Source organism: Equus caballus, chromosome X, assembly GCF_041296265.1.
Source record: "Equus caballus isolate H_3958 breed thoroughbred chromosome X, TB-T2T, whole genome shotgun sequence".
NCBI lineage: Eukaryota > Metazoa > Chordata > Mammalia > Perissodactyla > Equidae > Equus > Equus caballus.
In genome coordinates this window covers 31739128-31754558 of record NC_091715.1, presented here as the reverse complement: position 1 = coordinate 31754558, position 15431 = coordinate 31739128, and the positions used below count along the sequence as shown (strand labels likewise).

The 15431-nt window shown below is 40.1% G+C and overlaps 2 protein-coding genes across 4 annotated transcripts in view; both read right to left on the bottom strand.

Annotated features, from left to right (window-relative positions):
• Positions 1–15431, bottom strand: part of OTC (ornithine transcarbamylase) — an 82978-nt gene that overhangs the window by 23335 nt on the left and 44212 nt on the right. For all 3 annotated transcript variants that reach the window (XM_023633821.2, XM_023633820.2, XM_001488750.7), the window contains one exon: positions 11425–11512. In XM_023633821.2, coding sequence (XP_023489589.1) covers positions 11425–11512 — 88 coding nt within the window. The remainder of the gene's footprint in view (positions 1–11424; positions 11513–15431) is intronic.
• LOC111771554 (thymosin beta-4-like) lies at positions 7505–10060 on the bottom strand. Its single transcript, XM_070257799.1, has one exon. The coding sequence runs from the start codon at positions 7750–7752 to the stop codon at positions 7633–7635; it is 120 nt and encodes a 39-aa protein (XP_070113900.1). The 5' UTR covers positions 7753–10060; the 3' UTR covers positions 7505–7632.

Sequence of the window (15431 nt, the reverse complement as noted above, 5' to 3'; positions counted from 1 at the left end):
AAAATATTACAATGGATCTTGTACTCCTAGAGATTAAAAACAAACAAATAAAACTTAAAGAACACTTCATGTTTTAATTTCCTTAAAATATCAGAATTTATATGAAAAACAGAAATAAAGTTGATATGGTAGACAGAATAATGCCCCCCAAAAGATATCCATGTCCTAATATCCAGAAGCTATGAATACGTTACATTACGTGGCAAAAGGAATTTTTCACATATGATTAAATTAAGCATCTTGAAATAGGCATATTATCTTGGGGTGAGCCTGACGTAATTACAAGAATCCTTATAAGAGAGAGGCAGGAAGTCAGAAATGAGAGAAGATGCTAGCTATGCTGCTGGCTTTGAAGATGTAGGAAGGGAACCCTGAGCCAAAGGATATAGGCAGCCTCTGGAAGCTGAAAAGGGCAAGGAATTGGGTTGTACCCTGGAGCCTCCAGAAGGAACACACCCTGTGGACTCATTTTAGACCTCTGACATCCACAAGTGTGAGATAATGAATTTGCGTTGTCACTAAATTTGTGGTAATTTGTAAAAGCAGCAATAGAAAACCAATATAGACCCCGTGATAAAAAGTGAGACGATGTGATAAAAATATATTCAGCCTAGTGGCCAGCAGCTGTAATTCATCCTGAATTTAGCAACCGTTCCCGTAACTCAACCAAAATTAAATGGTCAGCAATCCAATTAACCCGAATTCCTAGCCTCCTGAGACGATATCTTTTTTTCTTTCCAGTCTGGTGGAATTACTACATAAACCCTGAAAAGGTATAAAAATGGCCTCTTGTCGAATTCCTGACAACCCAGCAATGTACAGAAGTTAAATCCCAGGACCAGGTAAAGATAAGAATAAAACTAGGGATAAGAATGTGAAACCAAAGTAAATCTATGGTATGAACAGCATCGTGCCCAGTTTTGTTGTTAAAATATTAAACAGCTGTGTATCAGTGTGCTATTTTATGCGTATCTTTTCCATCTTAAAATGTTTAGAGCGTTCAAGGAAATCGGAAATGCTAATACTAGGCTTGTGATTACCTTAAATGTTTAAAAGCATTTGATTAAGTTTGCAATCAATGTTTAAGCGGTTGAGGAGACTTGTTTTGTTCATTTGATATGCATTTGATTTATTGGCTGTATAAGTAGTATGTGAATATTTAAAGCAATCGTTCTGAAACTTGAACACGCATCAGAATCACCAGGAGGGCTTGTAAAACACAGCCAGTTGTGTTTCTGATCCAATAGGTCTGGGCTGGGGCCCCAAAGAATTTGCATTGCTAACAGTTCCCAGGTACTGTTTATGCTGCTGGCTTGGAAATCACACTTTGAGACCCACTGAAGAATGTTTGCTATTTTATGTTTAAATATACGCTAAATGTCTGATAAATTCATAAGATTAATATATTGGACTGTAAATAAAGTACAAAGAGTAGGAAATATTTCTATAGGCACAAAAAGCCCCTTGGACATTAAAGCATCTACGGGCTAAAGGGAAGACAACAAAGCTTGATAGAAATGCCCCTTCAATCCTTCAGCCACAAAAGCCAAAGGTGAAGTGGAATCAATGATATGGGGGAAGAAGAGCAGCTCCCAGGTCGTTTTCACACTGGAACCACTTGAGGAAACAAAAAGATATTAAAGACTTTTAAATGGACAATTAGTTCATATTATTTTGTCAATGATGTTGCTTTCTACTTTATGTTTAAAGTTGCTGTAAATCTTAGAGAAATCTCCATTCTTACTTTTCCTCTTCTAGGCTCCTAAAAACCTTTTTAAGAAAAACCTTTTCACTGGCAAACTTGTAACTAGAGCTGGACTTATAGGCCCATTAGCAGTAAACTGGGCTTTGTATAGCTCTCCATCAATTTAAAACCCCAGCTTTAAACACTGTAAGAGCTTTGTTGTATGTGCTGCAAATGAAAGGTTGACAAGTTAAAAATACTCTCTGGCTGTGTAATGACTTTTCATTTTAGTTTCTTTTCATTTCCATTGAATATATAAGAGTTCTGGTTGCCTTCCGGTGGATTCCTGAGGCTTTGCAGACAATCTTAGGCATCTGTCAACAATGGTGGAAAAACAGCTTTTGCAAAATTCAGATTACCTACATTTAAAGTTTCTCACACATATCAGTTTCTTCTGGATATTTAATAGCCAATATTAGGATTTTTAAAAATAATTAACAAGTTAAAATATTCATTCAACATGATTTCGCCTAAATGTTTAAAACGTGGTCTATTTTTCCCTGTCATCTCTTTTCGTACGGTTTAGAAAAAGGAGAAGCATGGCATAGGACTTTAAATGGAAAGATGGTTCGGGAGATAAAATGTTAACACTGATTATTTCTGGATGACAGCAGTATTGGTGATTCTATCTATTTTTTAAATCTCTTTTAGTATTTCCTAGCGTTTTCCACCAAAAGGAGTATTACTGTAATAACCTGAAAAAGTCGCATCATTCAAAAAAGGAAATTTCTCCCAAACCTTATTTAGAAAGTAATTGAAAATGAACTAGGGCTTTTCAGAGCAACGGCTAATTCTTGGTGTTGGTAAAGAAGTGTGCAAGATGAGCCTGGAACATCTTGCCATATCAAAAAGCAAGGGAGTTATCAAAGACTAATAGAGTTATGTCAAAATGACCCAGTAGCCAACTTGAAGACAGATCACATTGGCCAAATATGGGACAATTTGAGCATCAATAAGAATAATAACTTCAGTGAATTGAAATCTTCAAATATATTAAAATACATGAGTTTCTAAAGATCCTGAAAAACAGAAGAACTTTGAGAAGTGTCGTAGCAAGACCAATTTCAACTCAATTTCAAAGAGAACTTTCAGTTAGTTTGTATAAAGTCTCACCAGAACAGTCAGGCTGTATAAAAATGGAACAAGATAGCTCAGTATGGAAAGAGTGTCCTGATACTGGATACTCTCACACAGGCTCAAGGATGATTTTGAAAGAATAGTGTAGGGGAGGCAGGAAAAGGATGGTTGATCTAAATAACCCACAAAGACTTTTCTAACATTGAGTTTCTATCATTCTTTGATATTTTTTCCCTTTGGTATAAGATCAAAATTTGTTTAGGAATTAACCAAAACACTCAGAAGGCCAAAACAAAACAAAAAACCCCATAAGCAAAGTTCCCCATGGCCCCAGGAAGGCCTGATGCAGAGTCTGCGTAGTTGGGTGGACAGATATCCCTGCCCCCCCCCCCAAAGAAGGCACCAACAGTGCGCCGGACCAGATCTTAAGAGCAAGCATGGATATTGACGAGACGGACAATCACATGGCAATGCTGATGCTTAGAAGGAGTTGAGTTGTTCCTAAACTATTGGAATATAGTGAACACGTTCCAAAAGCCAAAGGTAAACAGAAATTGTATTCTCTTAGGGTCCTGCCATGCATTTTTCCTTTTGTCCTCATCCTGCCTTGAATCAGACTATGTGCCCTCTAAATTCCAGTTTGTTATCAATGATGTCTCCTATCGGTTGAATAGCTGACTGGAAAAAGTGGGAGGGATTTTTGGCTATGCGTAATGACACCATTGAGAACCCTGTAATCATTAAAAAATGGACATTTCCTGTTTTTGTGTTTTTATTGAAGCAAGCCAAGGCCTTAGAGGAGACAGATTTTATCCCCAATGTCAATTACTCAAGGAATAAACTTGCTGACTGAGTCTCCCCCCAGGAAGGAGAATATTCCAGTACTCTGGTATCTCCATCCAGGTTATAATTTTAGTTATATCAATATAAGAATGGTGAGGAAACAAGATAACACCTTCAGCAAACCTTGATGGGCTCCTCTCAAGTGGGCTTGTGTTGGAAGAAGCCCAGAGATGTTGAATGAAATTGCCATATGCGATTTATTCACGAAGGCTTCTATAATGGTTGGATTATTTTGATTTAGATGTTAGTTCCCAGTTTTGAGGACTCCAGAGATCAATGGGTAGGGCATAATGGTATTCAAAATGACCTCTTCAAAATGTGCTGTAGGAATTGCAATGATAGGTCAGTGTATGCTGACTAGGAGACCACAGAGATGGCCAGAATGGGGTCAGAGCTTGTCCTAAGATTGAGTTAGGCCATAACTTGATTTAATCAACATTACTTGAGTTTCTTCTGGGTGCCTGTCCTTTACAAGCATTATGTCATTTATCCTCATATAATTCATTGAGATAAGTATTCACATCTCCATTTTACAGCTGAGGAACCTGGGACTCAGAAGCAACTGGTCCAAACCACAGGGCCAAAGTGGTCTAAGCTGTGACTTGTACTGAGGCCCAACCCTGCTGCGAAGCCCCTGCTCTTTACACTCTGGCAAAATGCCTCTGACCTATGCATATATCACAGCTCATGCTGCAAAGGACTGGATTTTGTTATCATTTATGCAACGACATACAACTGCCATGCCTGCTAGCTTCTTGGTGACCTCTGTAAAGATTCATGGGGATATCATATTTCCTATTAGACACCAATTTATAAGTACCTAATTAGGTATATATTTCCAATTAGATGCCAATATTTTAAAACATTTTACTAAGAAACCTAAGAAAGATTGCCCTTTTTTGGTCTTAATATCATTGGTATAAATACCTTAATAACAGTATTCTAGCTTTTTAAACCATTCCTTTCAATGTGACAATGGTTCACTCCTTCTCTTGAGGACTGTGTCTCATCCACAAATCCCTCTATAGCTTCCATTATTTGAGCTATCAGAATGGCAATGATTTGAAGCCCTTCCATGATGCTGCAGGAGCATGTGGATATAAGGTTGTGTAGTGGTTTGAATGGTGTCCCCCAAATTCATGTCTACCTGAAAACTCAGAATGTGACCTTATTTAAGAGAAGGGTCTTAGCAGATGTAATTAGTTAGAATGAAGTCATACTGGAGTAGGATGGGCCCTAAATCCAATGACTAATGTCCTCATAAGAAGAGGAGAGGATACACAGAGACATACAGAGAAGAAGCCCAGGTGAAGATGGAGGCGGAGTTTGAAGTGATGCAGCTACAAGCCAAGGAATGCCAAGGATTGCTGAGAGGCACCAGAAGCTGGGAAGAGGCAAGGAAGGATTCTTCCTTAGAGCCTTCAAAGGGAACGTGGCCCTGCTGACACATTGAGTTTGGACTTTTAGCCTCCAGAACTGTGAGAGAATAAATCTGTTGTCTTAAGCCCCCAAGTTTGCGGTAATTTGTATACGGCAGCCTTAAGAAACTAATACAGTGGTTTAGGCTGATTTTCCTTTCTACTAGTTTTATATTGGCAGAACACACTTTGGCAATCACTACCATAAGTACATTACATCTATAGGGAAAGTAATTAGAGTAGAACAACGTTACATTACTTGGTTTTATATGGAGCCTTTCATACACATGGTTCCTGAAGCTGCATTGCTAAGTACTGTATTAAAGTGAAAATGACTGTGAAGCTATTATGTACCTTTCAATAGTGGACTCAGAGCATTAGGCATGAACAGCTGTCATTATGGAAGAAACAGAAAGCTTTGAACCTGGAGTGATAATGTCCCACTGCTGTTGCTAAGTTCCATCCAATTTTAAACTTCCAAAGAATTAGTGATCTAAGTCATGCTAAGGTGTCACTTCTGGTGTCACAACTAAAAGGACAAGCCCAGAGCAAGGAAAAAACTAGAATATCCAACTCTAAACCCTAGTAGAGCACCAGACAATTGACAGAGAAAACACCCTCAAACCTGAAGCAAATTTCACTGAGTATATATATTCTGTGTTTTCTGATATGGTAGGGGGTAGAAAAGAGTTGCTAAGAGAGACTTCTCAGAAGAAGGATGTGAGCAATGGTTTCTTCTATCTGGTGGGAGCCTGGCCATGTAGGGATTGACACTGAACTGAGGAAACAACTCAAATCCTCCCATGGGTACAGGATATGCTCCTTCACCAGTTAGAGTGTACGTAGGTTAAGGGCATTTAGCAAAATTCAGAAGAGAGATGGGAGCCCAGTTGTGCAGAGAAGAGTTAACACAGCAGTATTGAGATGGCTGTCTTCGAAAGGCCTGCTTACAAGCCCTTGGCTGGCAACCAGGAACTTAGACTTTGGGAGGGCTCCCACCATTCCTAAAACTAATACAGGTGGCCCACTGTGCCTAACTTGTTTGTATAAGCACTATGGATTATGCTGAACACCTGCCATTCTTCTGGAAGTCTGGAATTTGGGTATGTGCCAGGCAGAGGGTACCAAAGTGACCAGCCCCCAATAAAAACCCTCAGCACTGAGTCTCTAATGAGCTTCTCTGGCAGACAACATTTCATGTGTGTTGTCACAACTCATTGCTGGGGGAATTAAATGTGTCCTGTGTGACCCCACCGGGAGAGGACTCTTGGAAGCTCGTGCCTGGTCTCCCCTCGACTAGGCCCCGTGTGCATTTTCCCTGTGCTGGTTTTGGTTTGTGTCCTTTTTTGTGATAAATCTTAGCTCTGAATACAACTACATGCTGAGTCCTGTGAGTGCTAAGGCGTCATCAAACCTGGGGATGATCTTGGGGACTGCAGACCCCCAGCTCCTCCACAATCTCAGCCGACAGCTCCACCTCAGGGCTCCCCTTCACTCCCCACTAGCACCCTCAGATTACACACCACTCAACTCAGAATTAGCTAAGGAGAACTCACCCAAATATTTTGAAGAGTGAACGGGCTTTATTATTGTAAACAAGAAAGAAAAGAGCAATACATTTTATTTTGAATGTGTATTTAGGTTTTTTACTCCCTGATCTGATTTTATTTTTCCTTCCTTTGGTGGCTGAGACAGGACCAATTTGTAAGGGTACTTTTTTTTAATTTTCAGATTTAAAATATGTTTATTTGCAGATTTTAAAACATTGCTGGCTTTCCTTCTGTTTCTGAATACATCAAGCTTGTTCTTGCCTTAAGCTTTTATCCAGCAGTTTTTTTCTGTCTGCAATGCTCTTCCCACAGCTTTGCATAGCGGGCTCTGTCCTCAATGAGTTCTTAACTGTCACCTCCTCAGAGAGGCCTTCCCTGACCACCGATCTAAGGTAGCCCCCGCCCCACACCCCCACAGATCACCGTGCTTTAGCATCCTCATAGCACTTATTTTAACCTGCTATCCTATTTATGCTTTATTCATTTGTTTGGTGTAAGCTTCCTCCCTCCAGAGTATAATTTCCACTTGAACGAGGAGTTTGTTTGATTGGATCAGCATTTGTTATCAGTGCTAAAACAATTCCTGGAAGAAAAACTAGGCATTCAAGAAATAGTTTTGAATAAATGAATAATTAAATCATTTGAATAAATAAGTGACACTTTGGAAATTGCGTGTAACAGCTTTCGGGAGACTGGTCTAATTTTGATTTTTTTCAGTGCGAATGTTGCCACATCCACTGTGTTTCCCCTCGGGTTCTTCTTCCACCAATGTGCAGTCACGTTTTTATCCCACCAGGCCCCCAAAGCAGCCAGAAAGGCAGATGGAGAATCCACGCCGTCAATCAGCGTCAGGTGCGCACTATTCTCTTGATTTGAAAGGGCCAGCAATGTCATTTAAACATCATCCAATCTCTTCGCATCTTACAAAGTTTAACTTCTACAAAAAGCAAGGAGGCAATTGCTCTGGAATGTACGGTGCCTATCGGCAGGGTAGATGTCATTAAGATTCACTTCCTTGCTTCTCCTGTTCAATTGCTTCTGTGAAAAGCAGTGGATTTCTCTTCTTCAATTTAGATTTCTTGAATTTCTGAACCTCTGCCATATCTTGTTTGTCAGACATTTTGGCAGACTAAGTAGTAATGGGGTGCACAGAAGAAAGTCAGATTTCCACAGTAGCTACTCTACCCCCCTTTCTGACATCCCTCATCTCCCATGCCAGCCTTTTCTGATATCACAGTATCCTTATTTTCCTTGTAGCTTGATGATTTCCTCCTGCCCCTCCCTAACTGCACCTGTCCTCAAGGTTTAGCCTTCTGCAATTCTCCCTCAGTGACACCGTGGAGCTCATTTTCTACCACTGAGTTTGTACTTCTGTTTCTCCAGCTCTCAACTTCACTCAAGGTCTTTATCTCCGATGCCTTGTGGTCATTTGTCCTTGGAGATTCAACCTTTAATGCAATATGTCCAATTCCTGATCTATCACCTTCTTCTCAAAGCAGAAACTCCTTTCATTTTCCTGCTTGTGCTAATATATACATGTATATTTTAAGAATGACAAATCTGAAATCATTTTGCCTCCACTATCAATTTATGCTTCACAATTAGTTATTGTGAAACCATATAAATGTCTTATTAGCTGTCCCTTCTTTACCATTTCCTTCACTATGACACTAGCCTAGACTGCCAGCACAACAGCACAGGATTACTATACAACCTCCCAACTCGGGGTCTCTCAAAGTGTGGTCCAGCCACTCTTGAAGCAAAGTCATTTGGGTATCTTGTTAAAATATAGATTCCCAGGCACCATTTGAACCCTAACCTGCAGAATTGGAATTTCTGAGTGTGGAACCCAGAATTCCGCATTTTAACAAGTTCCCCAACATAATTCTCTTACTAGTTTTAGAGCCCTTGAAATTAATCTGTCTACCTCCCATTTCTACCCTGGTCCAAATTACTCTGTATCTGTCTGCATATGGTTTACATTGGGACACACTTCTGTTTAATGACTACAACTTTATATCTAATACCTTTGCATGCCTTTGAGAGTATAAAGTAGATCTTAAGGATCAGAACTCTCTCCCTGTATAGAAAAGGAAACTAAGATTCAGAGACATTTCACCTATGGAGGTCACAGAGTAGGTAAGTGGCAAAGCTTGGACTAGATCTCAAGTCTCATGACTTCCAAGCTGTACAGAAAAGACACAGCAGCCTTGACTTTGAAAGTTCTGCTTGTAAGGTTGGCCCTTGGATGGCATCTGGAAACATCTATTTGGGGAGGGGTTCCGCCATTCCCAGGACTTATAAAAGTGGCTCACTGAGTCTAAAATGTTTTTACAAACAATATGGTTTAAAATGAACACCAGCTTTCCTCCTGGGAGTCTGGAATTTGGGTACATATCAGGCAGAGGATGCTATGTGACTGTCCCCCAATATAAACCCTGGGCACTGAGTCTCTAAGGAGCTTCCCTGATTGACAGCTTTTCACATGTGTTGTCACAACCTGTTACCAAGGGAATTATCTGTGTCCTGAGTGACTCCACCAGGAGAAGACTCTTGGAAGCTTGTACCCAGTTTCCCTTAGACTTCACCACATGTGCCTTTTCCCTTTGTTGATTTGTGTGGATTGGTTCCTTTCACTGTTATAAATCATAGCCTTGAGTATGATTATATGCTGAGTCCTGTGAAACCTCCTGGTGAGTCATCAAACATGGGGGTGGTCTTGGGGACCTTGTAACACACGAGCCAATGCTTTCCATAACTTATTTCACTTTCTCTCTCATGAACTATATAGAAGAGGCAGTAGGGGTAGTCAAAACTGCATGATCTTTAAAAAAACAGCATGATTTAAACCCTAATTTAGGTGCTAAGCTCCATTAATTCTCTGAGTCAAGGTTACATTGTCTATAAAATTGGGCCAATAATATTTACTTTGTAAGATTTTTACAATGATTTAGCAGTAATAGTACAAGAGATCCATAGTATACACCTTTTAAGGAGGAGCTTAAATCTTTTTTTGGATAAGAATGAATGATCAGAAGTAATTCTATAGATCCAATTTTATGTATCCATGTAGCAATGGAACAAATTATATGGACTAAGAGGTCCCAATCACGTTAGAGCTTCTGAGCAGATTGTTTTTCTCGGGATCTGTGTAGAGTTCTTGTAACTAAGAACTTGCAGTGGGAATTGTTGTCTGGAGAGTAAGCACAGAAAAAAATATGTTTACACTCGTCTTCAGCTTTCAGTCTAGGCTTGACTATTTTTCTCTTGCTTTTGGGGTCCTGCCCACTCCACTGATTTCTGGGCCCTGACCTCTTTCTGGTTGCCAATCTGCACTCCTTAACTCTTGATTGGATGCCCAGCTGTTCCTCCAACTGTATCCTTTTCCAACCACTAGTTCACACACGACGCATTCACCATCATTCACTTGGTCCTATACGGAGGATCCCCGCTGAAATTTCTCTCCGGGCTATGCCCCTGGCTTCATCCCTTAACCAGATTATAATATCTGCTCTTGAATAAAGTATATTTCACTTTTGTGGAAGCAGAATTATTAGGCAAATATAATCCCAGTCAGTGGCAGCATATTTGGAAGGAAAACTCATTTATGTTTGTTTATTCTTTTTGTCCCTCACGTCTAGAAGATGAACACAACACTTTTTTCTTGGTATTAACATTGTCCCATCTGAAATAATGTAACTAAGTGTTTAAAAATGAGTTATTTGAAATCTCTTCAGCAATTCAAATGAGGCAGATTCTTTAGTATATAATAGGGTAGCTGCCATGAAAAGCAGACAATGTGTGCAAAGAGTTACTTTATGGTGCATCATTTTCAGAAAAAAATCATCAGTCTTTGATATCAAGGGCAAAATATTTAACAAAGACATTTGCTCTGGATTTCTCAACCAGGCATGATACAATGGTGAGAACATTGCACGGGGAGTCAGAGGGCCTATGTTTCAGTCTTTTTCTATAGTATAGTGGTTACGAGCCTTTTCCCACCTCTACTTTCATCTAGGTAGGGGTGAGCTACCAGTACTTGCCAATGGAATGTGAGTGCAAGTAATCGTGGTAATTCTCTGCTAAAGTGGCTTTGAAGGAAGTATCCCTTCTCCATGCTCTCTTCCCCTAGCTCCTGGCTGGGTGTTGACACCCAGGGTGACCTTGGAGGCCACACTTTAAAGACGATAGAGCTACTCTCATCCAGAGTCCCTGAATGGCCACATAAATAAATAAATTACCAATTAGGAACGTCTGCACTATTTCGAGCCATTGAGATTTTGAGATTTTGTGTATAGTAGCTAGTATGTCCCTAATTAAGCTGTTTTACCTCTTTATGCCAATCTGTTTGGGTTGTTATAAGGATTAACTGAGTTATCACCATGACTGACAGATAACAAACGCTCAATAAACGTTAGCTGTTAATGTTATTGCCTGCTTTGGTGCTAACTAGTTGTGAGTCATTGAACATATCCATTTCTCTGGCTCTCCATTTCTTCAATTGTAAAATGTAAGAGTCGTTCTTGATGATTTCCATGTTTTCCTAAGTTTGAAATTTTATAAACAGAAAGCTCTTCAATTTGTTAAGAAAAAAATTATCTTAACCCATAGAAAGTGACCAGAGGATGAGGGAGAAGCATTCAGAACATCAGATAAAGAAGGAAAGAAGGAGAACAGAGAGCAGTACAAGGACACTAAGAGAAAAAACCATATTTAAAGAGAAGCATATTTTCTTTTTGAAATTTATCCTTCAAATCTGAAAGAAGCTTTAGAGAGAAGAAGATTTACAAACCGGGCTGTGTCTGTGAGACTTTCATTCACTCCCAAATGAATATCTTGTGTGGTCAGAAAACAAGGGTGTCCTCCCAGAAGTGCAAATCCTACAATAAAAGAAAGAGAAAAAAATAACTGAAATAGGAAACAAAATGATGAGGAATTGGCACCATCTCAATTGAATAGTCAAAATCTTTAAAGCTCTCCAACCTCTTTGATGGGGAATTTCTACGCAAAGCAAAATGAGGAGCTGAGGGAAGTAGATGGAATTTTTTTGTATAAGCACTCAACTCTCCTCGGATGTGTGCCTGTTTCTCCACCCTCTTGTTCAGAACCTGGCAATAATGGAGCATTGTTCCCTTTTGGAGGCTATGCCTGGTTTCGATTCTTTAAAATATATAAGAATGTCCATGCAGGAAAATGGAAAAATAAACTATAGTGTGGGATACCATAGGTTACAATGCAATGCTAGTCAGTAATAAAAAGGAATGAACAACTAATGTACACAACATGTATGAATCTCACAAACATGAATGAAAGAAGCTGGACACAAAAGAGTAGATGATGTATAATTCCATTTATATGAAGTTCTAGAACAGGAAAAACTAACACAGAGCGGCAAAAATTGAAATAGTAGTTGCTTCTGGAGATGGTGATTGACTGGAAAGGAGCATTGGTGAACTTTCTGAGGTAATGGGAATGCTTTAAAGAACTTGATAGAGTTTGTAGGTTACATGGGTACATGTATTCTTCAACACTGATTGAGCTATACACTTAAGATCTCTGTGTTTTACTATATACACATTATACCTTAACTTTTTTAAAAAATTGAAAATAAAGTAAGCATTGGAATGGCAGTTTTGGGTCACGAAAAGTCAGCAAAGTCAAAGGGTGGTTCTACTGTTTTATTTATCCTCCAACCAAGACAAAGCTAAGCACCGCTCACATATTACCTCACCACTTTCACCCTCCACAGAATGTGAGATTACTGCGGACACCTGAGCAGATAAGGCCTCCTGCCCCACCCTCACAGCACACTCCGTTAGTCTGAGGAGGATGACACAGAGAGCAGTCTGCCCTAAGCTAAACTCTATGGGCACAAGCAGAGCCCTTTTATCACACACCCTGGGGCAAAATTATGGGAAATTGTGACATCCTACCAGAACTTTACTGTCTCATTTGAGACAGGTTCAATAGGCAGGCTTTCTTCAATACACGATGTTAAGGCAAATAAGTATAATTACAAAACTGAGACTTGTTCAAGGAATTTTGCAAACATTATTTTTTTCCTCCTTGTTGTAATATACCTAATTTATCTTTTGGGAAATTTACCACAGTCACAATTTTCTAATCCCGTATGTTTCCCATGAGAAAGGAGAAAATCATCAATTGCGTGATGCCTTGTGGGAGGAGGAATTTTAGACCCATGAAGGGGAATTTGACTCAAAGTCTCATGAAACACCCCACTGAAGTCTTAATGCAATTTGAATAATGCAATTTGAATATGGATGGGCATTAAATGCTATTAAGCAATCATTTCTGTTAAGTGTGATGATATTGTAGCTATATAGGAAAATATCCTTGTTTATTTAAAATATGCATGCTGATGTATTTGGGGATAAAATGTAATTATAGCTTTAATTTACTTTAAAATGCTTCAGCAACAAAAATGAATAGATAAATCAAAGGAGAAGCATATTAACAGTTGTTAGATTGATGTAAGGGGTATTGATGTGCTCATTATGCTAATGTCTCTACTTTCTGTTTATTTGAAATCTTTCTTAATTAAAAGTAAAACTCAAAAAAACCCACAACAAAACAATAGTCCTCATTTCTGTTACCGCCTAAAATGAAATAATTATATTCCACCCATTTTACACTTAAAAGTGTTCTCTTAAGTATTCCCAGACCAAATGGTTTTTAGCTAAAGGCCACTGTGTTCTGACTCTAGCAATGACTATTCACAGAGTGCTACGATGTGCTGGCACTTTATAAACATTCTTCCACTGAATCCTTCACTCTGACAAATAGCACAGTAGATATTATTATAAGAATTTTTAGACAGAGGTTCTGAGAGTCAAAAAAAACTTGTTCAAGATTGTTTTTAAGAACCTACAGCCCTAGGGCTTGCTATAGGGGAGCCATTCCCCCCCCCCCCCCCCCCCCCCCACCGAGCCAGCTTACATTGGGATCTACAGAGACAGGACAACACAGTGGAACTGGACTCAGTCTTCTTCATCTGGAAAATCAGGCAGTTTGCCTAGCCGTCAGATCAATTGCAGATCCGATGTGCTATACCCCCAGGTAGAATCAGAGAACATGAAACACACTAACACCCTACTTGCCATGGGTTCTGTTCTGTAATAAACCCACTAACATATCAACACTCTACCTGCCATGGGTTCTGTAATAAAGATTCTGACTCCATTTATGATGTTTGACTGCTACCAGCTTTCAAGCCATCACTCTCCCTTCTTCTTCTGCCCTGTATCTGGGCAAGCTGATAAGAAAGTGCAGATGCTCCCTCCTTGGGCACAGCAGGAGGATCAAACTACAAGACTGTGCTTGGGAATCCTCACCCCGGCCCCACTCCCCAACCACAACGAAAGCCCAGGCCAGTATCCTTTCCAGGCTCTCTAATACCACTTTCAGATGAGCTTAGGAGACAGCCCTACTCTTCCCAGAAAGACACATTATGTGAGGAATAAACCTTTTCATACCGTCTTAGTACATGTGTGGCGTCTTCACTGTCAACGATCAAACCAAATTTTGGTGGGAGGCACATCTTGTTTTTGTGGAGTGACCGCAACAGGTCCTGGCCTCACAGCATTGTTCTGAAATTTACTCATTCTAAAATTATGGGGGCCGGCCAGGTGGTGCAGCAGTTAAGTGCGCAGTTCTGCTTCTCAGTAGCCCTGGGTTCGCCGGTTTGGATCCCAGGTGTGGACATGGCACCTCTTGGCATGCCATGCTGTGGTAGGCATCCCGCATATAAAGTAGAGGAAGATGGGCACAGATGTTAGCTCAGGGCCAGGGTTCCTCAGCAAAAAGAGGAAGATTGGCAATAGTTAGCTCAGGGCTAATCCTCCTCAAAATAAATAAATAAATAAATAAATAAATAAATAAATAAAATTATGCACCTGGTGCTGTTCTAGGCACTGGGAAAGGCATTATAAACAACAAGGTACAAGTCCCTGCTTACACAGAACTTACACTCTAGTCAGGAGAGACAGATAATGAACTGAATGAGTAAATTAAGTATCTTGTGTATTAGATGTTGTTAAGTGTTATAAGAAAAATAGAGCAGGGAGGGCGGATAGGGAGTGTAAGGAATAGGAGCTGTTGCTTTAACTTGGTCAGGGAAGCCACACTGAGACATACTGGGCAGTGGGTAGCGCTTGTTCTGAGGTCCTGAGGAAGGGTCATGACTGGTGGGGACAAGGAGGTTGCTGTGGAAGGTACAGAGTGTGTGAGGAGGAAAGTACTAGAAGGTGAGGCTGCAGAAGGAAGGTGGGGAGTGAGCAACAACTTTGACTTTTGTCTGAGTAGGATGGGAAGCCATTGGAGGGTTGGAGCAGAGGAGTGACATGATTGGACTTCTGTTTTAATAGAACACCTGTGATGGTGCAAGGGCAGAAGAGGGGAGACCAGTCAGGAGACCATGGCGACAATTTGGGTGAGAGTTGATAGCTCGGACGGGGGTGATAGCAGCTGAAGTAATGAGAAAGTGATTGGATTCTTGATGTATTTTCAAAGTAGAGCCAGCGCTCAGCTGATGACCTTGCTTCCTACCTCACTGAAAAAATGGTAGCAATCAGAGAGCTTCCAGATTCTACCACCCCATTTCCCCACCTGTCAGCATCTGTCCCCATATATTCTTCTCTCCTTCCCGTTAAGCGTAGATGAATTTTCCATGCCCATGTATAAACTAGAAGCTATACTCCCTTGCTTACTCAAGGATGTTGCTCTAGCAATTCTTGCCTTTCTCCCTTGCATTACCTACATTTGGAATAGGCTAGTCTCATT